Source organism: Rhagoletis pomonella, unplaced genomic scaffold (genome assembly GCF_013731165.1).
Source record: "Rhagoletis pomonella isolate Grant_MI unplaced genomic scaffold, Rhpom_1.0 Rhpom_scaffold_00007, whole genome shotgun sequence".
NCBI lineage: Eukaryota > Metazoa > Arthropoda > Insecta > Diptera > Tephritidae > Rhagoletis > Rhagoletis pomonella.
This window is the reverse complement of record NW_023458561.1, coordinates 70,005,637-70,021,586: the sequence shown is the minus strand read 5'-3', so window position 1 is coordinate 70,021,586 and position 15,950 is coordinate 70,005,637. Positions and strand designations below refer to the sequence as shown.

Below are 15,950 nucleotides of genomic sequence, written 5' to 3'. Positions count from 1 at the left end.
TTTATGTACATTAATATTTCACATTGCAGTATATTCGTATACATAATTGTTTTGATTTTAAAAAGTAAGGAACTTTTCCAAGAAGTGAATTTTCAATCCAGCCCTAATAAAAATTCACCCCTAACACATTTGATATACTCATTAACTATATAGTAGATTACATATATATATGTATGTATTTATAACTAATTTAAAATCAGTTTGCAGTTGGCATTTTTCTGCCTATGGACACATACTTAGTTGGGGTATGTATGTACATATATATATACGTGAAACCCTATCTAAAATGTGTCTGCAATTGTATGTGTGTGTGTGTTTGCTTAATAACTCGTATCTACGTGTGTTTTAGCTATGTATGTGTGTCCGTTTTTCCTATGCCAGTTCATTAGTTCAGTTCCTAAGGAGTAGTTTAATATTTACAATTGGTCATCAAATCGAGCGTTGAAGTAGTAGACTCAAAATCATTGTCTTCACTGCGACACATTAAGCTCGTAGTCAGGTTCCACTTCGTTGGCGTTGGAAGTGTCTTCATTACTTTGCGCCGCCCTTTCACGCTGCGCGGACGACAGCTTGTGTCCTCCCTCCTTTCCGAAAAGCACCTTGATAGCCCTATCCATAGGGTTGCTTTCACCTTCTCCACCGAATCGTTCAGCTTGGTTCAAAATTTTTGCAGCTTCCTTGATCACCTCTTTGGGCAATGGCGGTTTCGTACTCGTATTCTCCTGCGCTTGGTGATCTAAATGCTTGCCAAATCGCATGAAGTTCGGATCAAGCTTGCCGAAGCGTATGAAATTCGGCGAAACCGTCGGCATACCGGATGACCTTCCGAATCGCATGAAGTTGTCTGGTCGTCCAAAGCGCATAAAATCTCTATCGGTGTCACGTCTCTCCTTCTGTGCGCGTCCAAAACGCATAAAGTCGGGACTGCGACCGAATCGCATGAAATCATCAGAACCGCCGCGTCCAAAGCGCATAAAATCCGAGGGATTTCGGCCGAAGCGCATGAAATCGCCAGAAGCACGTCCGAAACGTAAGAAATCGTTGCTGCTACTGCGTCCGAAGCGCATAAAGTCCTCAGCTGGTCGCCCGAATCGCATGAAATTGTCGCCACGCGAGTCGCGTATAGCCTCCTGGCTGCGCTCAAAGCGGCGACTCGTATCGGCATCCTTATCGTAATTGTACTCATGATCAAGGCTGTTCACTTTTGGTATCTGTTCAAGTGATCGCTTGCCGAAGCGCATGAAATCCGAAGGACTGCGCCCAAAGCGCATAAAATCGGCAGCATCGCGACCAAAGCGCATGAAGTCCGAATTCGCGCGTCCGAAGCGCATAAAATTTTCATCGAGCGATTTTCGACGCCTCGCTTCTTCGTCATCGGCTTTAGATTTGCGGAATTTCAATATAATTAAATTCTTCGAGTAATCAATGTTCAATGATGCAATCGGATAACGAAACTCTACTTCTGTTTGATCGCGAGTAGTCTTCACATAAGGTAGATCAAGTGGATCCACAGTGGTGGTGGTGGTGCTTTTTCGCTCTATGGAGTCACTACTTTGTATATCGTCGTCTTCAGATTCGGAAATAGTGTTCAGATTTATATTTGGAGTTTCGATAATTTCACTTCGAATTGCTGCCTGCAACTGAATGATATAGAGGAAGAAGACCAGAAGGGGACTCATATTGTATTGGAGGCGATGTCGTTCGGCGCTGGAATGGAGATGGAAATAAAAAATTTTAAATATTGAGTTGCGGTGTTTGTTGTTATTCTCTATACTCTAAAAAATAAATGATTAGCCGAGCCGGCAAAAGCGAGTTAGTGGTTTCAAGGTGCGCAACATGAAACATAAATTTGCATCTGCTTTCACTGTTTCCTAGCCTGGTCGCTATAAATACTGATTCAGTTATCGATATCGATATTGACTTTGCTGCCCTTACTTTTATCATAAACTATCGCTTTTGTTATAACTATTGTATAGTAGGACATAATTATTCTTATTGATACCAATATTGTTACAATTTACTATTGATTCTAATCTACTTACAACAGTGTAGTATCTCCTATCCCCAATATGGGGATCTTAATGACGATACTGTGGGAAAGGCTCATGAACTAACTAGTTGGACCGTAACGAATAGATTCAGGCCTAGAAAATCCAATTTTGACTAGATTTTCACAATGTAAGGTCCTAGTTAATAATTCGGCACTGATCATCTTTTTTTTTTTTAATTTAATTTAATTTTTCTGATAACATGAAGAGAAGTTATCATTCTAAATTTGAGACTCCGACAAAAGTAATTCTGTTCAAGGTCAAAAGAGGTTTTTTCTTCAATCTGATGTATATATATATATATACTTTTTATAAAAAAAGCACCGTCGACTGCATAGCCAGGGTCATCAGCGCCAAATTCTCCAAAGGAGCCAAAGTAGCGTTGAATGGAGGAAATTAAAAAATACCTTCTGGCGGCATACAGAGAGTCTTTGCATTTTGGGGCACATGGTCGGCAGTTATAACTTTGAAAGTGGGAAGGACTTTGTATACCTTGGACCCAGCATAGCCGCCACCAAAAATGTCACATTGTAGGTCAAGAGAAGAATTTCTCTCGACACGCTTCACAAATATTTCACCTATCCTTTTAAATGGCACAGAATCATGGACTCTGACGAACAAAGATGAGAAGTCTTAAATGCAAAAGGATCTATCAGCATTTGGGATACACAACTGAAGCAATTTCTGAAATAGCGATTTCTTTGGTCTCATCTTAAGCCGGCAATCGTTAGTAGTGCCAAGTAAGAAGAAGAAGATGTACTTAACCGTTATGCACGCTCGTAATGTCAGTTCTAAAAATGATAACACCTTTTCGCATTTTGACAAATTGAATGTACCTTTGGAAAATATTACCTCAAATTAGAATCTAAATGTTTCAGATATATACTCAAATTAAAAAAGTAACTAAATAAATATTGCTGACGAAATCATCACCCAGGCCCCCCCCCCCCCCCCCCCGCCACTTGTCATAAAAACTAAGCAAACCAAAGACCAACATGACGTTCACACAACAACAACAACAACAATAACAAGACCGTAACAGTATTACCAGTCGCCGCTGTTAATCATAAAAGTACGCGGCTAACAAATTTGAGATGAGTTATAATGCCTTACATAGCACACCAGCATCTACTATAAACAACAAAACGAATAAACATTGATGCGTGGTGTGAAACTCACAATTCGCACTTAGTCAGTCAAGCAACAATAGGGCCAACAATAAATATCTGATACCCCTTACTACTTAATTATAGAATGTTCTGCGGCATCCGCGAAACTACGTACAAGTAAATAGAGTGCAGAGAAAGACGAAGACCAAGACAAAGAAGCCGCCACTAAGAATCCTTAAATCATACTTCAGCGCCCATGAACTTATTAAAAATGTAAAGTTAGTATATACCCATGATAGGAACGTAATGGCGATGCCACATTATATGTAGTAGCCGCATGCAACGCTAATTAGCCATTGTTAGTATTAATGTTTTAGCATTCCTTGTGACGCCAATGAAGCGCAAAAGCGCGTGCGAATGAAGCACTCAGAAGTACAGCCAGCCACAGCAGCAGCAGCAACAGATTAAAGGTACGACCGCGCTAGGCGACGCGACACGACACTACACAACGACGCGGCAAAATATTCTTTGCATGGATTCTTATGGAGCATACCGCACTACGCTGCAGCGGAGCTACGCGACGTGACGCGACGCAGCGCGGCAAAGTTGACCAAGTAGGCAAAAATGTTGCGTCAGTTCCGGTGCCGCATAGTGCGGTATACCCAGCGGAGCGACTTAATATTTCGTACTATATTTTTAAGTTGAAGAAATTGATTTCGAATTGTGAGTGAATATTCACATGCATTTCATTTAAGAAGAAAATTTTATGTAAATAAACATAACATTTGAGGAAAATTCGCAAAGGAAAGCAAAAATAAAAGGCATTAACATCACTGGCATCCATTTCGCTTGAAGATTTTGACACAAATAAATAAAAAAAAAATGCAGCGAAGTGTCGCGCCGCTGCAGTTTCAGTGCGGTATACCAAAAAGTGTCGCGCCGTGTCGCGTAGTGCGTCGCTTAGTGCGGTCGTACCTTTTCAGCAACATTTATATACAAACATCCATCCATAGTGTGCAACAAGTGGCACCAGGAGAACACTTTTTGTTGTCTTTTGTTTGTTGAATGCGATGCTATAAACTTTGTTTTTAAAATCACCATAAAAGTCTGGTTTTAATGATCTTAACTTATGAGAGCTTCAATAAAATAAGTTAAGTTTTAGCTAGTTGGGTCTCTGTTCTCACCTAAGTTTCCGTAAAGGCAGAGAGTATCTCCTCCAGAGTACGGCGGACCTTCTGATCTGACGCTGTCAAGGAGACCACTCTTTAATAGAGCCCGGAGATGCCAACCAACCTTTTTCTGGAAATATTATAAAGCTGGAGTTGAAATCCAGGCGACGTGTAGGTGAAGTGTAGAGAGGTCTGTGGGTATAGGAAGCCTTCACATATAAAAGCTTTGCAGGAAGGTCCTACTTCAACATGGTGGGGCCTTTTAACAACGTATTGTCGGAAGTAATAATTAATCCACTAGGTAATCTCTGAGTTCAAACCAACCAACCGACTCTTCACCAATCCTAGTAAGAGCTAACTAGTAATACGAATGTAACTCGATTAGAGGCTTCGCTTGCAATTTGAACTTTTCGCGGATGTGTCTGATGGGATTGTTGGTATAACGTAATGCCCATAGACATCAAGTTCATGGTTCCAGATTCCTGCCAGTAAAAAGGCATTGGGCCCACTGTTTAGTAGAGTGACCTCAATAAATGAAGTAAGTAAGCCTCTACGTCCATAAAATTTCGCAGGGAGTGTCTGATCTTTCAGCTCAACACTTTTTACTAGGAAATATCTTGGCGCGTATTTTAACCGCAGTCCTCATAACCTCTCTGGCATTGATATTAATTGTCTCCGTAATTTTTTGATTGGCTCGCCGCGTTTCAGCGCTTATAAATAGATTGAAATGGTGCAGGATTACCAGAGCTTCTTTCAAAACCACCAATCCAAAAACCGGTTCGCCTCATGCAACTAGCTATTCGTCTATTGCATCTATGGAAAGAGGTATACCTTTCAGTGGCACCCACTGTTTGGGTGTATGGTTGTATGTGCGTGAGTAGAGATACCTTACACTTGTCACACAAAATGTCAACATAACTTGGATGACAACAGTGATCAAGTGCATGCATCGTCCTCCGTTCGCCGCTCCTCGGCTGGATTCTCTAACTGACGGAGACATTCGCATCTGCTCGACAGATGTGAAATAATAATTTTTCATACAAATGCGCCTCCAAGCTGCCACAATAAATAAGCAACAATAATAGAAACAAATTGAAACGCCAAATGTGAACAGATATGCGGTAGATTGATGATATGAGAACTATGCGATGCGAAACTGTGCCAACGTTGGGGAACTTTTTTTATTTACGTCTAGGTGTATGCATAGGTATGGCAAGCTCACACTCTCCAAATAAATTCATGTGAGCTTGGACGCATACACACACACACACACACACGCACACACGCGCGGGTGCAGTAACGAATTAAAAACACGAGCGTAAACAAATGCGAATCCACTTCGGCTGCATGTCCTCCACAGGATATGCGACAATGCGATGGGCTTGAGACATCGGAAAAGCCAGCTTGATAAAGTTCAAAAATACCTGTGAAGATTTACTTCTTCCAGAGAAAGAGAAAGCATACATTCGTACTACATACATATGTACACACACATATACATATACACATGTACATTGTTCACCTCGCTTCGCATCAACCACAACCGCAGGACTTAGAGAGCAGCATACAGTTCATAAATCATAATGCGTGAATGTTGCAAATGCAAAGGCGACATCCGCGTGATGGGTGTACGGATGCACGAGCACACACACACACACACACACAGCAGCGATGGCTACGATAAATACAATGCAACAAGTACATAGCCACAATGTCACATAAGTTTTACTCAAATGTTGGCGAAAACTAGGAGTTTTTTTATAACCAAAAAGGGGCATACTGGGCTATTTCGCCCATCCAAGCGGTGGCCTTTGCAGACTTTGCTAATTAAATATGTAAAATAAGTTAAGGGGATACTTTACCCCGAAATTGAGACATGGCGTCGCAAAGGCATCTGCTTTCAAAATCGGCGTAAAGGTAATGGGGTCGATTTTCTTATTCAAGGTGTTCTCCGCGGGGTGACGCACTGGTGGATTGGCTTGGTGTGAAGCCACGCTGATTAAATGCAACCAATTCGCTCATGAAGAATCTGAGCGTTGCACACAGAATCGTCGCCAGGACCTAATACTCAATACTAAGAAAACTGATCCTTCTAGTGGAATGGTCAAAGGTCCACGACGACCTTTCACTTTCGGGCAAGTATTCATCAGGCCAAATGCGCCTTTAAAGTTGAATACGCGCCCGACCAGCTGCCGGTTTTGAGTAGCTCAGTCGTGGGCTCCGTGGGCTCCGTGGGTGTTGTGGGATAAAGCACAGAGTGGTTGTCCTTCAGCAAGTTTCGTTACTAAACCGTGTAACTTTTTTTAGTTTTTATCAAAATTGTCGTAAACATTAAAACCCAAGTTTATTTGAAAGCGCGACTCTTCCGTTATAATAGAGGCATTTTCATCTATTTTACATGACGTTATGTTACGGGATATAAGGATTTATGTGAAAGGACCTCGAGAAAATTTCTCAATTTCAGATATATTTTGCAAATATCTCCATACAATTTTAGGCACTTTTTTTTCTGCTAAAGAGATAGAGTATATTCGATTAAGAATGATTTACACTACGATTTAGCTTTCCCTGATTCCATATATACACATTTGGTGTTGCCTTTTTTTGCCTTTTCTTAATTGTAAAGGGCATAATATGAATTTTGCGATTTCTAGTGCCTTTTCCTTCCCCTTTCGCTATTTGATTTTTCCTTTTCGGGCCTATTTCGTTAATTTATTTTCCTTTTTTTAGAGGATGTATAACTCAAAAATTGTAAAAATTTAAAACAACCGCTTATTTGCAAACCGTTTGCCGACCTCTGACCCACAGTCGATTGCGGATTAGGCGTTCGGTTTGAAAATATAATAAAACCAGGTTTTAAAAGCCGCATGGCTCTGCAAAAATTACAAACACTATGAGTAATATGGAGCAAACTAAAAAATCTCCATACAAAAAAAAATAGTGGTTTTTGGGGCCCTTTCGGGACACGGTGCCAATTTTATTTTTAAATCTTTTGTATATCAAATTAGTAAACAAATAGAATTTCCTAACTGGTTAAAAATGAATATGGTTAATTTTCGAAAATAGTTCTTTATTTGATTTGCGAAAACTACAACTTGATTTGATTTGACTGTGACTTATGTGACTGAATATTCACTTGCGGTAACTTCTTTCCTTCCAAAATATGTTGTTTGGGAATAGATATTCTGCCGAAATCTACAATAAAACCGTCTTTTTGTTAATTTTATTCCTAAAACTGCCGCAGCTCATTCGAGGGTTTGTCGGCTTAACCAAGACTCTTTCCGAAAAATAATTTCTTATTAAATTTACGTTTTTGCAAAAACACAATTTTTAACACTTTGCTATTTATGTAAATATATATTTAGTTAAATAAAAAATTTGAATTTGTATGTCTGTCAGTTCGATATGAAAACGCTTCAAACGGATGCACACTGTGTAACAAAATCTAATAAAACCTGTTGTATTAAAAATATTGCCGTTATAGTTGATTTTCTTCTACGAAATACAGTTAGATATGTGCTATGGAGTTGCATAGTAATATAAAATGTTTACAAAAGTATTTATAGATTTTAGTTTCCGTTCGTATTTGAGTCTTTAAAGTAAACTCTGCTCTGCTGTGCGTAGCTTAAATAAAGACTTTGATCATTTGTACATACATACATACACTTGCATGTAGACACGTACATTACATATACATATATGTGCGTAAATAAATATGTATGAAATATGTAGCTGCGTGTAACAACTCTGGCCGCTGCAGTCAATATTTACCGTTAAGCAAACGCATCTTTCCACGTTGCGCTATTGGTCAATAAATAGCCCGGGCTTTACCAGCATTTGTTGTTTGTGTACTATGTACTTAGCACGCATTGTTGACTTTTCTGTTTGCCGTTTTACTTTTCTTCAAATTTCGGTCGGTTAGGCGTCTTAAAAGTTAACGCTAACAACGTTGTTTCATATGTTAATTTTTTTTATTTTATTATTATCTTTTACGGTGGTAGGTTTTTGCTTTTATTTAAAGCGCGAATAACGTTGGAAAATATCATGGGCAATAATCTTACTAAATGCATTAACCTGCTGTGTGTGCTGTTAACGTAAAAAGGCATATTTATGTAGGTCTACCTACATACATACATACATACATATTTTTTGTGCCTTGCTTACGGTATCAAGTGTCACTTTAGTTTTATGCTACAGTGTGGCAAAGTTTAGTTTTTAATGTACTACACCTCAGCGTTCATTGAAATTTCAAGCTCAGGCGTCTGTCTCTCAGCACTTCGCTGTCAAAGACCTCATGCCCAATCCCTAAAAAGCCCCTGCGGAAGAAAAAAAAGTATGTCGCTGTCTCATCCTTTTGAGCGCAGTAAGGGCGAATGGGGTTGCCGTGCATGTCTATCACAGTCAGGTGTTTATCTCCACGCGAAGTGGAGAGTCAACAGTCCCACAAGTTGTCAGCTGCCTTATTACCAGGTAATCCCGACTGACCTGGCACCTAGACTAAAACATTTACGTTGTGTTATCCGACATAATTACCAAACTGGTTTGGAAGTAGTTAGAGAGTGGTCCAGGGCCTTAGAAGAGATGATTGTTTTCGGGTCTTTCGATTAAGACTGCAGATACTGTAAAGTATCAGTAAAGATTCTACAATGTGTAAGCCGGGCTCAGTATTGCTGTTAAACCGGCACTCAGCCTCAATGAACTCGACATTGTAGTATCTTCGCAGCAAAGGCAACGGTAGCGTACTATCCTGTGGCGTTGAAAAGCCATTCAAGTTTAAATCTCTTCCTTCAGAAATTTCCACCTCGCGGATGACGGTAGGTTGAGCACTGCATCCATATCAGCCTCAGGTGTTGCGGCGCAAGCTCCCGTACATCACAGTGCGAACGTCCTTTGAAGTTTGGCAAGCAGATCTCACACGCCATTGATTGAGATTCTGCGCCACCACACCAGAGATGTAAGGATTCCTCTAGTTGACAGACGCCACGTTTTACCATAAACCTGCTTATATTGCCGAAGCGCAGTTAAGGCTATATAGGTCATTTGTTCAACGTAAGACTTCCATACAAGTTAACAATCTAGCATTACACCATCGGAAGAAACCTGAATAGCGACTAATTTATGGTCAGGGGGAACAAGATCGTCCAACATTATCCTTAATAATTCAGAGTGAAATTAAATTTTCCCACATTCAACTGGAAATGAAAAAGAATTTATTTTCCCGCTAGGTGGCACTCTAGTCTAAGTACTTCTCAAATTCGACTCGGCAGCCAAGGAACACAAAAGCTACTACTGCAGACCATATTTTATACAAAAAAAGAAACATCCTATTCGCATAAGAAATGTAGGAGACAGCGGCTGTCGATCGAGTCATGATTGCCTTGTTCTCTGTTGGACTATGGAAAAGTTGATTTACCCATATTGTAATACATTTCATAATTTTATCTGCCTTTTATGGATTCCAATAAAGGACAGTTGGTAAACATGTAAATCTGAAATACACTTAGGTCTCCTTTTATGCGGGGTTTCAAACCATTTTTGCGCTTTAGTGATTTTGCTTTTTTTGTGAGTTTTTATGCCTTTTTTTCAGTGTGTAAGGGACAATGCTTCTGATAAATAATTTGTCTTTGTATTTTTACATAATTCAAGTATTTATTGTGTTATTTTTTTATTTTTTGGTTAAAGTACAGATAAAATTTTATTTATTTCATTAATGTTCAGTTTTATATGGAATAATAAGTGTTGAAGTGAAGAAATAAATTGTTTTTTTTTTTTTTTTGCTTAATTTGCCTCAATGGATTTTTGTATGCGATTTTTTAGAATTTTTACACGGAGTATCTGATTTTATGCGATTTTTGAAAATGCTGCAACGCATCCCCTGTTTTTGTATGAAAGTAAAGAACTTTTTTATGCGACTTTCTGAGGAACGCATGTACCGCATAAAAAGAGACCTAAGTGTATACAGTTACTCATAAAATTGAGCATGCGGTGATTTTTTCTTTAAATATTCGCAATATCTTTCTGCAAAATTTCGTCGAAAGTCGAAACTTTTTACAAAAGAATTTCTAAAAAAAAAGTATGCAGTTTTATACCCTTTCAACTTGAGTATAAAAATGTACAAATGATGTGATGTTCTAAAACTCGTGTTAATTTTTGTATCATATTTTTTCTGGCGGCGTTATATAATTTTATCCATATAAACAAACATTATATGAAAAAAAAACAGTAAGACAGTCAGCAAAAAAATTTTCAAAAATCAACACCAATTTTAAGACACTTGAAACTTGCACATTATTATATTAAAATTGAATGCATACTTATTTAATTTTAAAAATAAATTTTTAATTTTTTAAATACTTTTTAAAAATTTGTCATTTTGATGAAACTTTTTAGATTTCTTCTAAATTTCGTACACAGCTTCATATTTGAAATGTTTTTTTTTTTATAAGCCACGTTTTAATACAAAATTAACAAAAAAATTTTGCATGAAAAACTTTGCTAATCTTACAAAAAATAGTCACGGTATAAACAAATTGCGTAAATTTGAGTTTCCTTTCGAACAGTTCCCAGTTCTGTTCAACTTAATATTTTTTTTTACTTCAAAAATACATCTTTCTACAGCTTAAGCTAAACTTAAAAATATCGCGTAAACGGTGTTTTATGCACGAGTTGAGAACTCCAGCCTCTCTGGAATATTTTAAGTTTAAATAGTTCGGAAGTTTTTTAACCCTGTATAGGTGATGCCTTTTTTACCAAAAGAACAATTTTGAAATTCGTAACGTCTTAAATCCTTAATAAAAACTATATTGTACCGCAAAACTACCCCACCTCTATACTGTTGTTGTACTCGCAATCACTAATTTACCTTTGCGTGGGAAGAGACTGAAAACCTTTCAATGCCCACAAAATTCCGCAACACATTTTAATGACTTTAGATAAGTAAACCTTGGCGGGATTAGTAAAACTTAAGAACTTTGTGAAATAGTTTGTAAATAAATCACCTTTTTGATTTCCACTTCGAGCCAGCGTCGACTTCGAGAGTTGCGCGTAAAAATATAAACGCTCCGTCAAAAGCCGTCAAATGCGTACAACGCCGAGAGTGTCGAGTCGTGCAACACTGCAGCTACTGGCTGCGAATATCTTTTAAAACCACCGAAGTTTAAGAGCAAATTTCGCGGCACAACAATCATTCAATCATTGGAACGGGCTCAATTGAGACTTATTTAAAATCGATCTGCACTTTTTTCAGTTTTAGTTTCAATTTGTTGTTGCTTAACTTTTTATAGTAGTTTAACTGTTCGATAACAGCACTACACAACATCCGTTTCCGTTCGGTGACGGAGCAAAAAAAAACAAATTGTAGTTTTCCGCTTGGCCAACGCTAACTGGACGCAGACTGACCTGACCGCCGCACCACTATGATTGATGCCACAAATAGTTAAAAGTGTAGCTTTGACTTTTGATGAGATGACGTTAAATGCCGGTGCCGCCGCTTTGCCCGTGTGTCCGTCCGGTGTTTTGCCGAGCGAACGCTTGCCACTTGCTGCCCGTGAAATAAGTTCGAGACGTCTGTGGCTGGTGTTGGCCACGCATCCTGTTTTATACTTACCGTGCGGCAACAAAGCGGCGGCTCTTTCGCGCACAAGAAATACACTTACATAAAATATGCACATCCATACATATGTACATATGTAAGTAAATACATGCACACACACACACAGGCACATTCTTGTTATCAGGCCATATCCTTTGGGGCCGGGCGGGCGGGCGAGGCGTAAGGAATGCGACGAAAACCCACACATCCACACTGCGATGTTTCCATTCGAAGTGTGTGTGTGTGTGTGTGTGTGTGTGCATATCCGTGTACCGGAAACACAACGTGTGCAAATGTTGCCGCAACACTGCCGATGTTGCGTGGCATTGAGCCCATTGTTGTTGTTTCAGCAGCCTCGTTCGCAAGCAACTTCATTATCAAAGGACATGGCCGCTTTTTTCACCGCCAACTAGTAGGTTTGTGTGTGAGTAGTGCCTTTACATCTATCCGTTTTTTGTGTGGGTGTTTGCGAAATTGTTGACCAAAATAGTTGGAGGCAGACAAATAATGATTTAGTACTTATGATGGCTTAGCATTTGCGTATTCGCATTGTATTGCAACGTTGCAGCTGCCGTGGCACATTAACTTGGTGGCATTTTTCTTCATTAGCAAAATGAAAAAGATGTGAAACTGTTATCTGTGCTGCGGAACAATGGTAATATTCATATTAAGGCTCCCATTCGTAATTCTTAGAATCTGGTATATGCATTCTTAACATAATTCCATACGTGTACCTATGTAGAGGTAGCACTGGCTTATAAAGAAGAATTGAAGACATGTGTTTGAAACTAAATAACTACCAATATACTTACAATAATTTAAGTTTCTTCAAAATTCCATTTGGGTTGAGTACGCTACTAATTGGTATTAAAAACAAAACTGCACAGAAAAGCCTTTATTTTTGTTTTCAATTACTTCTAAATCAGAAATTAATTGCACTGAACCTACATACTCTAACAATAAATTTATAGTTATTTAATTTTCGTTAATCTTTATATATACAAGCTAATTTTGGTCCACATAAAAAATCGTCGAACATACATACATACATATGTATGTATTTTGTATTGAAGAAGTGCACAACATCGTCAGCAAAAAAAATGTTAAAAAAAACCGTAAGCCTTAGCTACTTCAAGCTTGCACTTTATTATTAAAATTGAATCTTTCTAAGATACATACATATCTAATAAAAAAACTTGAAATTTTTACGAATGTTTGTTGATTTTTTTTTTAATATTGCACAAAGTTTTAAACTTGTATTTTTTTACGGTTTTAGGTGAAGAATAAACTATATTTTTATTAAAAGGTAATTAAATTAAATTGATAAAAATCGAATTGTTAAAACGTCAATATGTCGCGCTCTTATAATTTTAACACGGGGTGTATAAAATATTACAATAGCATTGCTAATGTGGTTGTTTTTGGTGTTGTTCGTTTGCGAATTGAAAAGGCTTTATTTAACTCCCCATTTACAAAAATAACTTTAAATTTAAAAATTATGTTGAACCTTTTCTGCTGAAGTGGAACTGTATTTATAAATTGTAGTTGGTTTTCGTTTTTTATATGTTGTTATAATAGATCATCAAAGATAGGTATTTTTAGATAATTTTCCGGTCTCAAAGAACGTTTTCGTTAAGTAAAAAACACAAATGGCGGCATTGTCCCGTTGGTTAAGTCCCAAAAATGTTCACCAAAATTGATTAGTACATTGTCGATGAGTTCAACATACATTTGGGAATTCATTCTTGTTGATATGAAGCAAATTGGTGACTTTCCCTTCAAGCATGTCTGTCTCTCTCTCGGCGAATATCTCTCCAATACTTCATTTTACCATCGGGTCCGTCTAAGTTAGATAAACGCTAAAAATAACGTTATCCCATTCATGCAACCAGAACTCTTATTTTTTTGTTCTGCAAACTGTAGTCTTGCTTGCTTGTGGTTTTGCTTGAGCTGTGTTACAACTTGTGACTCTTTTGAAGACGGTGTGCGATATGTTCGTTGCTGGCGGGCGCTGCGTTTCGGACGTTCCTCTTTTTTCTCGTTAAGAAAATTGATATTTTAAAAGCGATATTTTTATATTTTATTTAAGGATATAGTGCTTGAAATTAAGACAATTCAGAGCTTGGTTTCAAGAGTACACTTATGGTTATTATACTACTTATCCCATACTTGACACAAAAGTTAAAGAAAGAAAGAGTCGAAAAAGCGGAAAAACTGATTCTAAGCTTAAACCCAATTTACATACATACATATATTTACATAAATAGGTGCAACGTAATGTCTCAGATCATACCCTCTTTAATTTCTCAATATGATCATGTACATTAGGGTGGTCTAAAAAGAGTAAAGTCGGAATTTTAATGCGCCCACCCCCTAGGATTGTTCTATATCGAAGAAAAGCAGACCCCTATTTTTTATTTTAAAATCAAAAATATTTGGAGGTCGCTCAAAGCGCTCAAAGTTTTCCAATGGGTAAAAACAAACTTTCGTATTAATGGCATATAATTCTTGAAAATCAATATTTCTCGATCGGAAAACTCCGGACTTTCCGGAGACTTTCAGTAGTAATATCAAATTGTTTATTTAACCATTTTTTAATACTAACGATTTTTTTTTTGGGGGTTTTTGGGCGGACCCATAAATTATAGTTAATATAAAAAAATGCTTAAAAAAGAGATTTGATATTATTATTGGGAATCTCCTACAGAGAAACAGAGTTTTCAGAGCGAAAAGTATGGATTTTTAAGAATTCTATACTATTTCTAAGAAATGGTGTTTTTTTTCATATACAATACATGGAAAGTTTTCCATGCTTTAAGCGCTTTCAACGACCTCTAAATATTTTTTGGGTAGGATATATATTTTTTCTGTATAAAAGAATCCTAGGGGTGAAAACATAAAAATATACCCTGCAGAAGAAAATTATCAATTGATAAAAAATAACCCACTTGTAGTTATATTTTTTGCAGGATTTCTATAAAATATATAACTTTTTGTTAGCTACAAAAAGCTAACTTGAAACTAGTTGAAAAGTAATGCAGGAGTTAAGCTCGAGATTGTTTTCTTTAAACGCGTTTTATTTTAATATCCTGCACTTCGCAAATACTTTTTCGAATTGAGGACAAATAAAAGGAAGATCGAAATTTCATATTATCACTTTCAAGTTATGTCTGACGGAGTCCGAATATGGGACCACCTACAGCAGAATATGGAAACAAATATGAAATGTAATAAAATAAAGTAAATAAAAAAAATAAGAATAAAATAAAAAAAAATTTGGTTTTTGCTATTGACATTTTATGTCCAAAAGTAGTTAGTAACAAGTAAGAGCAGCGCTGTCTTCGGCTATGCCGAAGGCTTCATACCTTTCATGAACATCTGCAAATTTTACTTTGACAGATTACTACTTTTGAATACATCTGCATACATCGATAGAGGAGTTACATACTTATATAAAAAATCGCATCTAAACAATCAGAGGTATGGAAGATATACTTTATATAGCACCAATCTAAGTGATTTTCACCGCTATGTGATCGGTATGTAAACCGGTAACACAATTTATTGGGTTTAGTTTCGTACATAAAGGAGATATATGACAAAAACTGGTATCTTAACAATCAGTGCTATAGGAGATAAAGCTTATACAGCATAGATTTTGACGATTTTCTCAGTAGACTTTGTATTATTATTTATAAAATATCTTACGAAATTTATCGGTTTTAGCTGTTCAAATAAAGGAGTTTTACAGTAAAATCCCATATCTGAACAATCAGATGTATGGAAGATATATGTTGTAGTCATCCGATCCTTGTTATTTTCACTGTAAGTATTCTGTTAATAATGAGTGAAAATGGTGCGAAATTTCATGTTCCTAGCTGCATAAATGGAGGAGTTATGATAAAAGACCTCATATCTGAACAATCAGTTGTATGGGGGCTGCAGGTTATAGTGACCCGATCTTTGTTATTTTCGCTGTAAGTCTTCTGTTGATAATGAGTGAAAACAGCGCGAAATTTCATGGTCCTAGCTA

At 37.3% G+C, this 15,950-nt stretch overlaps 2 protein-coding genes across 2 annotated transcripts in view; one reads left to right on the top strand and one right to left on the bottom strand.

The window, feature by feature from the left end:
* The window catches only part of LOC118743471 (fatty acyl-CoA reductase 1), a 78,198-nt gene that overhangs the window by 34,219 nt on the left and 28,029 nt on the right, over positions 1 to 15,950 (top strand). The window lies entirely within an intron of this gene.
* On the bottom strand, positions 3 to 11,876 carry LOC118743472 (FMRFamide-related peptides). Its single transcript, XM_036476175.1, has 2 exons — positions 11,325 to 11,876; positions 3 to 1,707 (listed from the first exon to the last, which is right to left on the bottom strand). Exon 2 carries the CDS (start codon positions 1,677 to 1,679, stop codon positions 471 to 473), a length of 1,209 nt encoding a protein of 402 aa, XP_036332068.1. The 5' UTR covers positions 1,680 to 1,707; positions 11,325 to 11,876; the 3' UTR covers positions 3 to 470.

Bases quoted from the DNA above. Each gene is read 5' to 3' on its own strand.
- LOC118743472 (XM_036476175.1), bottom strand. From the start codon at position 1,679: ATGAGTCCCCTTCTGGTCTTCTTCCTCTATATCATTCAGTTGCAGGCA.